The 17,517-nt window shown below is 35.8% G+C and overlaps 1 protein-coding gene across 4 annotated transcripts in view; it reads right to left on the bottom strand.

The window, feature by feature from the left end:
* Positions 1-17,517, bottom strand: part of PTPN4 (protein tyrosine phosphatase non-receptor type 4) — a 73,181-nt gene that overhangs the window by 35,679 nt on the left and 19,985 nt on the right. For all 4 annotated transcript variants that reach the window (XM_085310995.1, XM_085310997.1, XM_085310996.1 and 1 more), the window contains exons 7-11: positions 17,251-17,371; positions 16,061-16,148; positions 15,436-15,524; positions 7,635-7,698; positions 1,081-1,253 (exon numbers count right to left, since the gene is read on the bottom strand). In XM_085310995.1, coding sequence (XP_085167121.1) covers positions 1,081-1,253; positions 7,635-7,698; positions 15,436-15,524; positions 16,061-16,148; positions 17,251-17,371 — 535 coding nt within the window. The remainder of the gene's footprint in view (positions 1-1,080; positions 1,254-7,634; positions 7,699-15,435; positions 15,525-16,060; positions 16,149-17,250; positions 17,372-17,517) is intronic.

Genomic DNA, 17,517 nt, shown 5'->3' with positions numbered 1-17,517 from the left:
TTCAAATTCAAAATTTTTATAGAAATTAAAAAACTCTCAAAATTCACTACAGTAATACTGAACCAATTCTTGAACACTGTTCAGGACTGCAGAATGCTGTTTCTTAAATGGGTGCTATGAATGTTGGTTAAAGGAACAGATGGTGTAAAAATTTAGTCTCTGAATTACTTTCCTCTTGAAACATTTATTCAGTTCACGAGTGTAACAGAAATAGCCTGCTATTGTGCTTTCTAGCTTTTCATCATCATCTCCCTTTGTATATCACAGATACTGCTGCCATTCTACACAGATGATCCACAGTAACTCCACTATTACTTCCCTCATTTAGGAACAATTTAAACCATAAGAATTCTGCATTACTTGCAGAGACAGTTAACTCACTTAACACTGAGCTTTCTTTTAAAGAAAGCACCTCAAAAACCAACGCCGACTACTCTATTATTACATTACATTTGGGAATTACAGTTATTCTACTATCACTCTTTGCATCACTAACTTTTTTGCCTGTTATGTCAAATTCACCCTTAAAAATTAGGKATTTCATTTCATCCTTACTTTCTAAACTTCTGGTTTTGGTGTGGAATATGCATGCCTTTTTTCTTAATCTAGTTGTCTATTTGTATGCGTCTAGCTTAAATGGACTTTATTTGGACAAGATTCTCCCTGCTGACTCCTATTTGATCTTTTTTTAGGTTTGTTTTGTCCACRTTGCTGCATACAAGATCTTAGCTCCACCAGTTTTCAAAAACACCAGGTCAAAGACTGAAGTTCCAAGAAAACATTTTTAAATCTAACATAACCCAGCACATAGGCAGCTCTTTCCTATAGGCAAAGACATGCAGCCTCTGCAACAATCCCAAAGTATCAGTTTGTAGCAACTGCTAATCATACAACAGTAATATTTCCAAGATGTTCTAGAAAACTACTGACATCTGAAGCCAAAGCCAAGGCAGGAGGGGGACAGTTGTAGGATTCAAAAACTACTTGAAGTATGGCCTCTTTCAACAAATTCTCTACCTCTATTGAAGAGTAAGCCTCTTCAATTATTTTACTCCCCATATATTTCAGATCAGCACTTACCAGTACCGGAACTTTGAACCCAAAGTGAAATAATGTGCAAAAAAGTTCTTCTGAGGCGGCAGTGGTCTGTCCAAACGGAAGAAYGTGTGATGTTCAACACAAGCTTTCCACAAATTCTTACATGCTCGGTAATTCACCATATTGAATCCTAGTAATGTTTCTCTAGATTCATGCTGAAAGTTAAAAAAAAAAAAAAATGATTTCAGATAAAAATTATTCCTGGTTACATTTGAAATTAATCTAAGAAAATTACTGTTGGTTTTACAAAAATTTTCAAGAGCAATGATTTTTAAAGTGGCTCTCTAATTTTACATTAATTTTACATACTATAAAATCTTTTCAAAATAAYGAGAGCTGTCTGAAAGGGCATTTTCTTTTTAAGTTATACTTAATGAAGAGCCTGCTCATAGGTTAACATTGTGTTTAGTGATGTTGAAACAGGTCTATCTGAGAATAAAGCAAACATTCACAAAAGGCAAGATCCAAGCTACACGAAAAAGTTCTGTGACTGAAGAACTTGAAGGCAACATGCCTCCCCATTTCAAGACTTCTACAGTTGAAATGAGGAATCCAATCCCAGCTGTTTAGAAGAGAAGGGAAGGTTGGTAAGTACACACATGTGCCTGTTCTAAAAATTGGGAACGGGTATTCACCTCAAGAACAACTGATATGCCTAACTCTGAATGACTGACTGGGTTCTTGGCGATGGAGAGACAAGCAAAAGTGCAAACAAAATAAGCCAGTTTGCCCGTTGAGGGAGCTTGATTACAAACTTTGTAGGGCAGAAGACATCATCAGCACTCTGTTTTCTCTTCACAGCACCAAATCCCCCATGAAAATAAGAATATTTTAATTGGTTTTACCTAGCAGTAAACTTCTTTAGCAGGATAATTCTTTGCTGGCCTATTCATTCTTAGATTCACTGGTCATAGATCTGGAACATCTCTCCCAGTGTTGTAGCTGGGCAATCATTATCATTACTGGTTAAGAAACACTGTATTTGCTGTTACATGATGAGATCAGGGTAAAGAAAAAAACTGGATTTCTAAAGTAAACAGTAAATTCTGAGTATCTGTTGACAAAACAAAAAATAAGAATCTAAAAACTACAAGAATTACATACACACATCTTCCCATGTATTTTCTATTAAAGAACAATAAAGTACAGAAGTACTTGCAAGTCACGAGCTCTTGCAAGTCATGTAACAAAAACGAAGTCCATTAGCTGTTCAAAAGGCTTTCCCAGCCAATAAACAATGTACTTCTGCAACCTTATTGTAAACAACCTCCTCCTTTTTACACTTCTATCCTACAAGGCAACTATGGGAAATTACAGGGTGCCTTATCTAGGTGCAGCAAAGATTTTAGATTCCAGTGAAAAGTTCTCATGATGAAGCACAACTAATGCTCTGCCAGCCGTTGCACAGTTGGAAAGAGAATTTGACAAGTTGTATGAGCTGGCGAGCATACATGTTCACATCTCACTTAGACCATTATAACTAGGGGTGAGGAAGAAATTCTGCTCCCCTCAATTTATATTCTAGAGAATAGAGTTGATCAGACACTCTTAYAACCCACATGGTTATCACTGGTTCAGACATGAATCATGAAGGAAGAGCTGGTAAAGGGTGATGAAAAGGAGCAGCAGCTAGATCAGCTTAATTGTAATGCAAAACAGCACTTTCACAGGAACTTGGTCTGATAGAGCTTTAAGGTACCCTAACAATGGTTCTATTCATAGCTTTTAAGGCTTTCATTGCAATGTAGAGCATTGATTCTCAAAACACACCCTTAACCTCAATTACAGCCAGGAACCAAACTTCAGGCTAAAGGAGAGTGTAAGATGCTGGCTCCCAAGTGAACCAACCCTTTTCCTGCCACCATGGGTTCTGCAAAATCCAGACATGAGTTGGGTGCTTGAAACTTATCTTTGCTAACCATTTTTGGGTGTAAGCCCTGGCTCTATGGCTGACTGCTAGCAGCTCTTAGAGTAGATCTTTCCCTGAAGAATACTAGGACTAGATCAATTTTGATATGACATACAGACATTTCAGTGTATTAAATCTCTTGAGACAGTGCTAGAAGACTGTCTTGGGGAAGTCATAGCTGGATTCCGTTCTGAAATGACTATCACATTAATTACATCCATGTTTAGCCTGGGGAAGAGAAGCCTGAGGGGGGATCTTATCAATGTGTAMAAGTACCTGAAGGGAGAGTGTCAAAGGGACGAGGACAAGCTCTTTTTAGTTGCCCTGTGTGACAGGACAAGAGGCAATGGGCAGAAACTGAAGCACAGGAAGTTCTGYCTGAMYGTGAGGGGGAATTTCTTCACTGTGAGAGTGACAGAGCACTGGGACACGCTGCCCAGAGAGGTTGTGGAGTCTCCTTCTCCAGGGATCTTCAAGCCCGCCTGGATGCAACCCTGTCTACCATGCTCTAGGTGACCCTGCTTGAGCAGGGAGGTTGGACTAGACAATCTCCAGAGGTCCAATCCATTTGCCGATTCTGTGATTCTCTTGGAGACAGGAAACCAGTCAGCTTGCTTCAGGAGGGAGAAGAGTAAAATAGTGGGAATGCAACGAGTGAATAGACTCGAGGCCTGACAGTAAAACCACAGATAAGCCAAAAAGCATGTAAAATTGTAACTTTTTTTTTTTTAAAAAAAATATGGAGCAGGCTACCTACAGAATCCAAGAAGAAACTCTGAAAGAAAAATGCCAAAATGATGTCTAGCTACATCTGTGACCCTTTATTAAGGGGACAAAAAAAACCCTCCAAGCAATAAAAATGAAGAAAGGAAGCATGGATGTTGGTGTACTTCCAGCATACAATGCCCAGTCCTTGAGCATTCCCCTTGGGTACGGCCATTCATTCAAACCTTTCTTCATCTGATTTGAGGCAGTGACTTCAAACCCAATTCCCCACTTCTTAGGAGAGTAACTTCTGTGTTAAAAAGCATATTCTATAGGAGGTCTCATTCTCTTTATATAAACAAATAGAACTGACAAAACAAAACAAAAATCTATACCCTTCCCTCCCATACACATTTACTGACAGAAGCAGAAAGACTTATAATTTTACAAGCACATGCTCCCAGAAACCCAAGATGTTCCTTCTCCCTCAAAAGGTAGAATAAAGTCATTTGGAAGCTTAAGTGCTACACAGATTGTGCCAGCAGTATAAGCACTTTATGCAAAAGCCCAGGGGCAGAAACTTGGATAGGATTAGGCAACAATCGACTAGGCATCTAATGAGTGCCGGTATTATTTAAGTTCAAGCACATATTTGGACAGATAAGCCCATGTATCACTTCATGAATCTAGCCAGCTTCCTTCTGAGGGATAACAAGGAGGAAAAAAATTCAAAGTGCAAACTTCAGATATACAATCTACACTTAAAAAAAAAAAAAAAAGAGGAAAAAAACCACACGGAAGTCAGTTCTTGGTCAGGGACAAAAGTCTCAAAACTGTTTTGTTAAAGAGACTCCAGTGATTTTTCCAGCAGATATTTGAGCTCTAAAAGAGCAAAGGAACTTGCTGAGCAGCTTATTTTGCTGTCAAAGAATTGAGACTGCTAAAGTACACTGGACAGCATTAAGAATGTGATGTTAACTATTGACATTACAACAGTCAAGGAGGGGGGCAACCAACTGAAAACAGAGAAGCTTAGAGAAACCCAGAGAGAAACAAAAACACTAAGTAATTCTTGAACTAGAACAGTTTCAAAATACATAAAGGAAGTAACATATGGAACAGAAAAGGCAAAAATATAGTGCTGCAAAATCCAGTACAGAAAAATAACCATTGAAGTTGGGGCTTAGAGGGCTTCCAACACTGAATGAARAAAGTTGTATAGATAATATTCTTTCCCCCTACATCCAAACAATGACAAGAAAATCAACTTGGAATATGCACTCTAGTCACATAACTGACAGAATACACAACCACTTCAAGAACATGCTATATTACCAGTGAAAATAACTTTGACACTTAAGTGCTTCATCTGACATCCTTTAAATGATTTATTTAAACACAGATATAATCTGCTAAATAGGCAAATAATTCCTTGCTTGTTGAGGCCTCTAAGCAATGCCAAATCAGGGAATAAACTTAATAGGCAATTAACAGATAAGGTACTTACAYGTTTGAGTACAGTTGCAATTAAAAGCTCTACACACTCATTTGAGGTATTTGAAAAATATCTGTTAAGAACTACTTAAAAACAGTAATGATAGCAGTTTGGAAAAAAAAAATTCCTCTCCCAAGACCACTAATTTAATATCCTAAAACACCTTGACTTTGCATCAGAATAACTATGGTTTACTCAACTGTAGTATTTCTTACATATTTACACACAACTTAGAAATTTATCATGAACATATCATGAATGTATGTTCACTGTCATATCATATATCAGTACTTTTATTTGAATAGCTATGCAAAGCAGTAGATCAAGGATATTTTTAAATACCAAATAAGCAACGGCAGAGTCATTTCACCTATTTTAGGCTATCTCAAAGGGGTCACTAGGCACTCTATTTTGTTGAAGGAAGGTGAAAGTAAATATAGGCATATACCAATTATTATGGTATTAATTAATTATACATCAATTATTATGGAAATAATTTTAATATTAGGTATAATTAAAAACAGTTTTAAGTACAATGCATTCTTTGGAAGACAAATTTGAGCTTTCAACTTAAAATATTCATTACTTGGAATAAATGAAATARAAGTTCTTGCCATCAGTTTTCATCTGATGCATAGAATTTACACAACAMCACTATGAGGCTTTGTAATTTGTTGGCTTAGATGTCTCAAAAGAGAAATGACATTACTTATACAAACACACACGACAGTSTGGCACAAGTTATAATAAGCAGGGTATTAAAAAGGAATAGAAAATACAAGATAGGAAAGCTTTCTTTATACTGTCCTCATTTATATGCTGCAATGCAGAAAACATTCAAATGCATAATCTACCTTTTTTTTTTTTTTTTTTAAATCTACCTGTCTCAACATTCAAGGTACTTTTTCCTCAACTCTGCTACTATAACTTTTTCCTAAAGTTCTGCTTTAAAAAACAGTAATTAATTCCAAATAAATAGCCTAATTCTCATCTCAGATCCAAATAAAATTCTTGTAACGGCAATGGAAATTACATATTTTGGTATCAAGATAGAATTTGACCTCTGGGCAGTCAGAGATCAGTTTGCCTTCTAGAACTAGCCTGTGTCCCCTGAATGGTATTAAAATATGTCTGTGTCACCATGATGAAACTTTATGCTCCCTAGTTTTGCATCATTATTTCTCTTACATGTATGCTCAAGGTGATAGGAACTCCTGCTTACTTCATGTAATAGCCAAAATTAATTTATTTCCATGCATATCTGCTCCAAAATCCCTGCTTAGTTCCAGCTCCTGCTACTTCATTTCTGAACTGACAGTTAGTTGTGCTGTGCTAAGCCCAAGTGTCCAACCTTTCCTKCCAACTGGTACACGACTGAAATTCTTCATTTAGTCAGGCAGTTCCATCTGTGAAAATTTCAAACTTCTGGACCTCATGCTATAGAATCTGGCTTTTAAGATATATAGTCTGATCCAGCTTCATGCTATTTTTAGTCACCAGCTATTGGCCTGTTCTGATATAACAGGTCTTCCTTACATTTTTCTTATGTAGCTGTATTGTGCCTAAAACTGTAATAGTCCTACAATACTCACGATGGTTTCTGCCTAGAAACCATCTTTTCTATCTACTCAGTAACTCTGCACTTCAGATCTTCAATTCTTTTTAGCTGTAAGTAAGAATTGCACAAAATCCTTTTAACTAATCTGATGAGTTAATCACATAGCCATACTTTAARTTAATTCATTCATCTTCCCCCAGCGATTTGGCTGTGATGAGTTTAGTCTCCAATCTCTTGGAGGCATGGAACAACTCATTTCTCGCTGAATTAAACGCTCAGTGGTCCTATAGTGCTTCACAGAGTAGCAAACAAACACCACAAGCAATGAAACACGCAGTCATCATATAAAGCTTCAACTTTTTCCTAACAGATTCACAAGCAGGCATGAAAAACATTACAGTATGTCATTTAAAACTGCAAAGACATTCTCATCTCATCCATTTAAAGATAAATAACAAAGCTGACTTGTCTGAAAAACATAAATCAAGCATTTACAAAACATATATACAACTAAAGCAGAATTAGGCATTACTTTTAATTTTAACTTGGTTTCTTCTGATATTAAAATTTAATATAGATTTACTTTCAACTTTTTCTACATTTCTTAAAATAAACAAGTTTTATTTCCCATATAAAAATGTGAAGTTACAAGTATCTAAAACACAAGGCAAATCAAATGAAAAAAAAATTCAACATTGTAATAGCCCATTTGATAACTGAAATGGCCAGAATGTACCTGATACTGGACATTTAATTGCAGTTAAAGATAAAAATCAATATAATATCATGCTAAGTGCAATGTAGACTTTTAGTTATGGAGAAATGTCATTGTTCTGATTTTTTGARACCAGGTTTAAGACAGTACTCACCAATTCTTTCCTAAGTTGAATAAAAAACTGTTTGCACTTAAAAGAAATTTTTACAATCTTCAACCTAAATGAAAAATAAAAATCAGAATATTTAAACACTTAGTATACTGAATCATGCTAAAAAGCTTAAGTACATCTACCAAAAATATATTTTCTAGAGAGAGAAGCTTTCAGTTTAATGAAATTGCCATAGACAGAAGATAAAATTTCAATGCTTATGTAAAATAGCTTGTATAATTTCAGATTTATAAACTACATATTTGAGTTATCTACCACATTCACTTATTGCTTCAATCCCAAACTCAAAGTAGTTGCTAATTTACATATTTACCAGCTCCAAAAAACAAAGAGTTATTCTATCCCCAAGTCATCCCAGTATGAAATCCTCTTCTCTGGTATCATCTTCACTATCCCTTAGAATACAAAATAACACTCAGCTCCACCTGAGAACTGAAAGTCATTCTTTCTCTATGTTCATTCATGTTTCTAAATGTAACCAAAAGCTGCTTTAGCAAAATATCTTAGATAAGATATGAAAATGAAGTTATAGACTTATGATCTTGATATTTTTTTTTTTTTTAAAAAAAAGTTTAAAATACCTGCACACTAGCAGCAGGAAAAASATTTGAAATATATGACAGGAAAAAAACAGCCTACAGACCTTTGTCATGTAGGTTATCTATAAGCATGTGAGAAGCTAGCAATAATTTCAGGCAATTTTGCATGGTCATTATAATGCTAGTTATGCTAAATGGGAAAAGACAAGCCATATTCCCATCACAATCTAATTATATCTTTTTTTCAAAGACATGTAACGTGCAGCTGGTGCATGTCCTTTGCTGAATTTCATAAATGAGTATTATTTTGATCAAGAATGAAAGTAAGGCTACTACCTTTTAACTTACRCGGATTTAAAAAGGAACAACTTGTATATCCACCACATTAATTCATGTGGATTTAAAAAAGAACAACTGGTATAACACTGCAAGCAGTTAGAATGCTAAATTTATATGCTATCTTACACAAAGATGATTTTGCTGACACTCTTCATGAAATTCAAAGCAAAAGAATCTCGATCACACAGTTAACTTCAGGGAAATTAAACAACAAACTCCTCAGGCATTACAATTAGCCTTTCATACTATGTGTTTATGCAGAGCACTGTTACTAATCTAAACTGTCATTTCTGATTCCCTGTACTTCAAATTATTATATTGGTTTAGTAAAGCTACCAAGAAAAAAAGAAATTGTACTACGTCACTGAAGTTAGTGATACAATTTTTGAGATATAGAGTGAACTAACTTGTTCATGAAGAACATGTAGGGACCTCAAAAATGGCTAGAATCACTACTTGCATATTTATCACCTTGGTTAATACAAAACCCCTTGATTGGAAAGGTTGAGAAGCACAACTCACATTAAGAGACACTTAAGTTAGGTGTCTATATATAGATATTATCATCTTAATCAAATTAAATGGAGACATTTTTATTCTGGGGAGAATGCAGAGCAGGAACCTAATTTGGATGTCCCAATTTGTTGAAAATTTCTCTCTCCAATCATATAAAGAGTGTCTGCAGATATTCGCCCTTAAATTATGCTTAAAGCTCTTCTTCTATTTCCTTTTTTTTAAGCTTTGCCTTTAGTTTAAAAAAGTCATTTTTTTCTGTATTATTGTAAATTTTTAATAACTTGTTACTTTTTGTATTTATTTCTCAAGGTAAGGTAAGACGACTACCACTTAGCTAGCAAACATCAAATTATTACACTGGCAATGCAGCATTTTTCTAGTACCTCCTATGACAAAACAGTCACTTAAGAATTGTTAAGAGATCGGTCCTAAATTTGCTGAATGAGAAACTTACTAGTAATTATAGAGGTCTTTGAGAGCACAATGAGAAATAAGTAAACTACAGCCTAAATAATTTAATGTAAACAGAAGTAAGCTGTGATTCATTTTCTAAAATCAGATTTTGGGGTAGGGTACAATTAAAAGAACATTTAAAAATATACACCTTTTCTAACAACTGAACTGTACACAATAGTATACCTATAACAGAGTTGCTTAGTGTGCTACCAGAAACATACTATTCTATTTATAAAAACATCCTATTGCATTTTACTCATACTTTTTGCTTTCCTTCTACAAAATAAATGACTAGTTTTCCTGATGCACAGACTCAAGGATGAACAGCAAGGATGAAGGCTATACATACACTCACAACARTAGGCAGTAAGGCCCAACTCTATCTGTAAGATTCACTATTCAAGTACAATGAAATGATTCAAAGTTGAATCTGAATTATTTTCAAAACATACASCAGTTAAGAGTCTCTACGCCTCAATAATACCCAAGCATTAAATAAGAATATCCATAGCCAGTGAAAGCCAAGGTATGTCTGCCTACGTTTCTTTTTTCTTTTTGACTGTGGCCAAAAAACGCATGTCGAAGAAAGCGTAAGAACATGCATACATGATAGTTTCCTGCCATGATCTTCCAGTCTCCAATTATATGTAGCTTGGACACATCCTAAACCATAAGTCATATCTTTTTAAATGCAGAGATATTTAAGTCAGACTAAAGTGAAGCTAGTACTCAAACAACTGGAAGGAGTCCCATGACAGCATGGCCTCGTTCTCACTGAGAACTTTACCACCCCAGCACTTGCCAGGAGTGCATTAAGACAGGGTGCAAGCAATCCAGCAGGTTTCTAGGATCTGGAAGCGCTACTCACAAACACACTTAGCTGCAGYGGCTGTTAGACGGCAGAGTTAAACATCTTGAGGGAAGTGAGGAGGGCAAGCAGTAAACTAATCCCCCCTGGAATTTGGGAGAAGAGACTTAGTCTTGCCCAGAGATCTATCATGCAAAATTCCTTTGGGGGCTGCCTTGTGGGGAACACAAGCTGAGGAGAGGTGGCCAATCTTCAGGGTCGGTCTTCTGAAACCAGAACAATCCTGATGTACAAGAAAACAGGCAAGCATGAGAGGAGGCCAGCTTAGCCGAACTTGAAAACCCTGACTGCACTCAAACACAGGAGAGCAGCGTATAGGCTGCAAAAACAGACTACCAAGGAAGAGTACRGTAGTATTACCCAAGCATTCGGGGACAAAACTAGGAAGGCCAAAGCTTGGCTGAATAGATGTGAAAGGCAATAAGGCTTTTTATAGGCACATCAACAGCAAAAGAGACAAAGGAAAGCGTGTCCCCAGTACTGAACAGGACTGGTCATCTAGTGACAAAGGACAAAGAAAAGGCTGAGATCCTCGGTGCTTTTCTTCTTTAGACTTCGTGGGCAAGATCTGCTCCCTGGATTCCCAGGTTTTTGTATCTACTAGCAACGTTTGGCGAAGAGAAGAACTACTCACGATACTGGAGGATCAAGTTAGGATACACCAGATAAAAGGCAGTCTCCTTTGTTTCACTTTATTATTACCTTATTTGCCTCCTCATTCTCTTTTCCCTGTGATCATGCTGATAAAGATTGCAAATAATCTTTACTGCCATTTAGACATAATGCCAAGAGAAGAGGGCAAACACATTTTGCTTGATCAATCTCTGAGCAGCATACTTAAACTTTTATTCCCACCTCTCAATATGTGCATGCCTAGTGTTTCACTTCTATCAAAACTGTACTGAAAAAGGGTATCTATCTGAACATGCACCACTTAAACATCAGGCACAGGGAAGACAATCTGCACAGCTCCAGTTTTACAGGAGTAAGGATAAGTAGAAGCAACATAGTGAGTCATGATACTGGAACAACTGCAGGATTAAAGGCATAAAAAGGAAAGTTAGTAGGTATACTAATGACCCATGCAGTGAAACTTGGCATTTCAGATCCTTACTCAGAGCAATAGAAAGCCTGTGGTAGGATGAAAAGCTTAGGGGAGAGGGGGCACAGAGCAGCAGGAGAGACTGGTCGTGTTTATTTTGTGGTAKTTTTTTTTTTTTTTTTTTAAGACCCATTGTGTTGGTCCTATAGTCTTCACAGGAAAAAAATTAATGTCAGCTCACGTCAGCTGATATGGTTGAATATAAAGAACAACTGTTTAATTACATGCAGACACACACACACACACACACACAAAACCACACTCAGAATTTAGATCAGTATCCCTGGCATGCAAACAAGATGAAGCAGAGTTCACAGAAACCTCTAGCCTCCAGTAGGGACGCGTAGCTTAATATGATTTACACTGTATGCACTCAATAATTTACTAGTGTGTTTTACAGAACCTCCTTCTAACTGCTTACTACTTCTACTTACTGTTTCCCCCCCCAAAAAAAACAGCAGTAAAAGTAGCTTGGATTAATACTGTCCTGATTATTACAGTACTGCATGTACAAAGCAGCCTCAATCCAAAAATGGTCCTAACACAGACTGAGTATTTTCATGCTCTGTTTGCCTCAGGCTTACTTTTCTATATACATTTTCAGGWAAAACATTTACTGTATTCAATTATAGCTGGCTGTGGATAATACTTTTGTCATAGATTTGCCTTTTGCTATCTCAGAGAAAACCTACTCTGGTTCCACCAGTCACCCTGTGCATTGTTTCTTAACGTGGCAAACCACAGGACACCTAAAATCCTACAGCAAAACTTGAGACTAAGCTTAGAAAAGAAAACCAAAATGCCTCAGAAATGCAGTGGGCTACAGGAAAGATACAGAATGTCACTAGTATCTTGAATCTCAGCAAGGGAAGCGGAATTATGTGGAAATATGTCACTTGACTGCTCACAAAAAAAAAAAAAAAGAGAGAGAGAAAAAGTTTTTTCACTGTTTCAGTTGAGGCAATCAATTTAACCTGTTTACATGAAGAAGACATAACAGTCAAGCACTTTCGGTAACTTCCAGTTCCAGTGCTGACTGGGACATGGCCAAATGTTGCACAAAGGCCTTTCTTAAGATAAGGCCAACTTTGATGCTTCCGGGAAGACGAGTTTGGAAACTTTACCGTCCACTGCGGTGGTGGAAGGATCCTTTTGGTCCCTGCACGTCATCRGCAGAAGCCCAAACAACAACGCAAAGCTGTAGTGAGTGATGACTCCCTTACTCTCCTCTTGTGGACCCAACCAACCGATCACTGAATTCTAGTATCAAAATTTCATTTCTAACTACTGTTGACTATGAGGCCATTCCACAACTTTCCTTCTGATGTTAAAAAGTTTTCTAATTTCCAATTCATTTTATATCTATTTGATCTTGAAAATCATACTTATTTCCACTGGTACTTATTCCCAAGAATACTCATGAAACAATCAAATGCTTTTTCAATCTTCATTCGTTATTTGGACTAAACGGGCTAATGTTTTAACCAATCCTCATAAATAGGTTTTACAGTCTGTTCCTGTATCTTAGTACTTTTCCTCTGCCCCTCAATTTTTTCTTTTTGAAAACATATACACCCAGAAGTTTAAAAGAAGCTCACTTCACCTTTTAGAATTTTAATATTACTCTGCTCATCCAGAAAACACTTTGCTGGTCATCTGTCTAGCCTTTTCATAACTACACTGCAGTTCAAGCTCCAAGTTTTCTTAAAAAAAACCCATCAACACTCACATCTTTCTCCTGATTGACAAGGCTCCACCATTTAACAGTTTCTTATTTAGCCCTTAAATGCATATTACTTAGCTCTGTATTGTTAAATTTCATCCTACTTCTATTTCTGCAATGCACACGATAATCTAATTCCTATGTGATTCAGCTGCTCTCAATTTATGCAGTAACTTTTAACACTTTCCAATCATTTATACAATGAACTCAGATTTGAGAAATCTAGGTTTTACCCGTAGTTATTTCTAACCCATATGATAGATGCCAATAAAAAAAAGTCAGTGACATTCATCACTAAGGCTTTAGAGAAAATTGGGTACRGTAATTTGATTAGACACGCAGACATACAGATAAGTATAATGACAGGTTGAAAAGAGCATACAGGCGTAAAAAGGTGGTAAAGAACAGCTGCCTCCATGGTAACATGTATCTTTTAAAATAATGCTGCTTAACCTATACAATCATCCCATATTGTAAAGAAAATCCCTACATGCCCATTTACTTAATGTAATAAAAATAACAGAGTTCCAAGGGACGTTTTTGCATAGCACAGGGTATTTATTCACTACTAGTTGCAAAAGTCATTTGCCAAATCATTAACAAACTGGTTGGATTATGTGCTGCTGTTCTTCTCTTACTATGTGAGGTCTGTGAGAAAAGTATTACTTGATACAAGGATACCCAATTCTTGTGCTAAGATCACACAAGAAACTAGTATTGGAGAAGCAAAGTGAAATCAGGCCTCCTGTCCAGTTTGCCTCCTAGCTGCTTTGGAGTAGTTTTCTATCTGCAGTGCCAGAACGATGTAAGAGCAGCAAGCAGAATTCACTACAGATCATTTTCACTGCATCTTCTACACTGCCTCCTTTTAAAAAATTTTGCTGTTATTTGAGAAAGTTAATTTTTAGAAAAGTAAGTAGATCTCAAGGAGAGATTTACGCGAGTGCTCAGCAGTCGCAGTTCAAGACAGCTTTTCCATAAAAATTATAAACTGCAATGTGTTTCTGTATCTATATTTAATAAAAAATAAGTTAGTGCCAACTTTCAGAATCACCCGAGAGAAACAGTACCTCTGGATTACAGTACAATCCAGAATTTCAGCAATTAAATGATATGGTCAAGCATTCTGTCAAGGCTCTGCTTCTAAGGACAGAATGGACTCAGCAAACTTTTGGTTATGTGGCTACAGAAAACTTTTGTACCAATCGCTTGGACTCTAACATCAATTCACACAAATCAGTAGCAAAGAAAAACGTAAGACTTTTCATCATTATTCTAGTGTGAACAATTCGTATTTGGTGAAATAATGTCTTTTACAATTCCATACAGCTGTCTTAGCCCACTCTGCATTATAGTATATTCAAAGAAATATATAACAAGGAAGATTGTCTAAGTGGATTTTAAGCAGGCAAGAAAATCAACGAAGCAAAAGTTATTCCTGAGGGAGACAAAAAAGCTTTGGAGGAGGTGCCAAACTCTGACAGAGCAGTGGTATGATCCAACAGAACAGGAGTTCTCAACTTAAATCTTTTCATTCCTCCTATCATTAAGTAGAAACAGGATCCCAACAGAGAAGAGACTGATGTAAGTAGAATAGCATATTTTTATAAGGATAACTCCAAGATTATATAAAAGAGAATAGCTTTAAGAAGCAATTTTTTTTAAGAGGAGAAAGAAACGACAGCAATTTCTTCAACAAATAGATTTTATCATGAAAATGATAAGAACTACCTATGGATGAAGAGAGAACAGTATCTGAGAATCCCCTAACTCAGTTACCCCCAAGTGTCATACCTAAACTACATTTAACACCTTCAGTACAATTAAATTACATAGGAAGAAACAGGTAACAGTAATCACTATTCTCCACACTGTATTTTTTAATTTCAGTGGTCCTTTTAAAGACTCTGAGCTAGAATAAAGTTGACATCTCCACAATAATGGCCCTGGCCATATAACTGAATTTAAAAGTATGCTTACAAACTCCTGAAGAAAAAGTATATTAGAATTAATTACAGTTTGGACCATAATCATTTAACAGCATGGCCTGCAAAAGAGGCCCATGCAAAAAGGCCTGCAAAAAACCCATTCATAAAAATCATCCATTGCACAGCATGAGGTAAAATATTTCAGCTTGATACTACATTTCAGTCTTTTTGTTTTGTTTTGAATTTGTAACACTGGTACAGTATGTTCAGAAATTAAAAAACAAAAGCATTTGTTTTAACAGCTTTCCTTACCATGGAAAGGTGTTAATTCGTACTCTATTCTTATAAATTAGTATTCCTCCTGACATCACTCCAATCATTATTTCATTGTTACTCTGATCCTTCAAAAAAAAAGAAAAAAATGACAAAGAACAATATAAATATTACTACTTATGCTACTTATAACTACTATTTGTTTTTACATTACATAATTCACATTATATAATAACAACACATTATACACTACACACATGATGCATTATATCACATTGCAATACAGTCACATTATATGATATTTCACATTATATAATAACAACAATGACTTAATTTGGTTCTAATCTGAACCTAACAGACCCTTAAACAGCAGAAGTATATTCAAGCAGCATGTTTTTTATTCACTGAACAGGTATTCAGTCTAATAAAGCTTAACCTGAATAAAGCAAATATTAATATGTCCAATTTTAAGTAAAGAAATACTCTCAGTACAGTCAATCAGAGATTATTCAAATTGATAAGTCTCATTTAAGCACCTTATAAAACAAAGTTGTTTTCAAAAGGTAAAAAAAAAAGCAAAAAGTTTTTAAAAAAAAGTAAAAAAAAACCTCATCAATCTGAGGAATCGACTTTTATATTACAGTACTAGCTCATCCAAACTTACCCTTGCATAGTGCAATTCCACTCCATAAAGTTCTAAGGTACGTGCTGTATTGAGATAATTGAACTCCGCTTCTGCAGGAGATAGTCCTCTGAAAGAAAGATATTAAATAAGAAACATTCTAACATGTACACAAACCCACTCCCCCGGGCTCTTTAGTGAGCTCAGATAAAACCTGCACTGGTTTCCACTGTTTTTCTCCTCAGAAATCTCAGTTCCCACTCTCACCATGAACAGACTGTAATCAAAACATCTTAACAGAAAATACTTCTGCTTCCACATAGACAAAGGCTTAAAAGGAGTCTGCCACATACTGTTTGCAAACATACATGTTTTATGCTTCTAATGCACTGTATCATTTAAAARCCTGTGGAGGTCTGGAACCTAGAAATTACTTTTGCAAAGTTGTATTTTGTACTGATAATAGCAATTTCTTTCCAAGGCTTATCCTCCAAACTTAAATTATCACAAACCCATTTTAATTTTCTTTTCCCTACTTAACCGAATTTACCAAGCCATTGACTGAAATGTAATAACAGTTTGTAGTGCCAACAACACACACAAATTAAGCAGGTATCTCTGTAAACACAGTCTAAATTTTGTTAAACGTTAGTGTAACAACAAAGCACCTAAGTCCTAAAATACCAGGGAACCATSACTGGAAGAGCATCACTTGCATATTTACTCATTAAATATATACATTTATGTAGTTTTTCCATTACTTCATCACCTTTTCCATGAAAAGGTCACAGAATTGCAGACAGGAAACATAGGTATTGAAGAAAACTTATGTCTGTCTCAGACACTTCTAAAGTAACTCTTTTCTAATGGTAAGAGCATCATGAAAATAAGGCCTTTATCCAAACAGCTTTCTCAAYCATTGAGAAAGCCATTAAAGAAATTATTTTCTAATAAGTTAATATTCTCAAAATTCACTCAAATACTTCCTTTCAGTATAGCTTTAAAACATTAATTTATTCACTAAATCTTCCCCCTCATTCTGCCATAGATGTACTATCTGTGCAGAGTATTAATGGTGCTTATCATACAGACATTCTACAAAAAAATACCACATTACACATACATCTTTACAGAAACCTTTAAGACAAAGTATTTTTATTTCATACAATAGCACAGCATCAGCAGTCAGGATTTGACAAAGTCAGTCAGTATCTTCTGCTGTAAATCCTTACATGTGCTGCTGATGTAATTTTGCTATTTCTTTTTCAAAGTCTTGAGGCTGGCTAGGGATGAAAGAATAGTCTGAGAGGTAGCCTGGCAAGTTTTCTGAATGGTTGTAGTCTCCCAGCTCGGCTAAAATATTAAAAAGAGAGATTATTGTTTATTGCTGAGGTATTTGGCATTGTGCAATGCCCCCAAATTCCCAAGAGTCTGTTCTCACATACTTTTAAGATCCACAGCAAACAAAAATACAGAAGACATTTAAACTCTCCTTTTCT

Source organism: Rhea americana, unplaced genomic scaffold, assembly GCF_003343005.1.
Source record: "Rhea americana isolate MKP2758 unplaced genomic scaffold, rheAme1 scaffold_33, whole genome shotgun sequence".
Lineage (NCBI taxonomy): Eukaryota > Metazoa > Chordata > Aves > Rheiformes > Rheidae > Rhea > Rhea americana.
The sequence above is the reverse complement of the archived record's forward strand: the minus strand, read 5'-3'. Positions and strand labels throughout refer to the sequence as shown.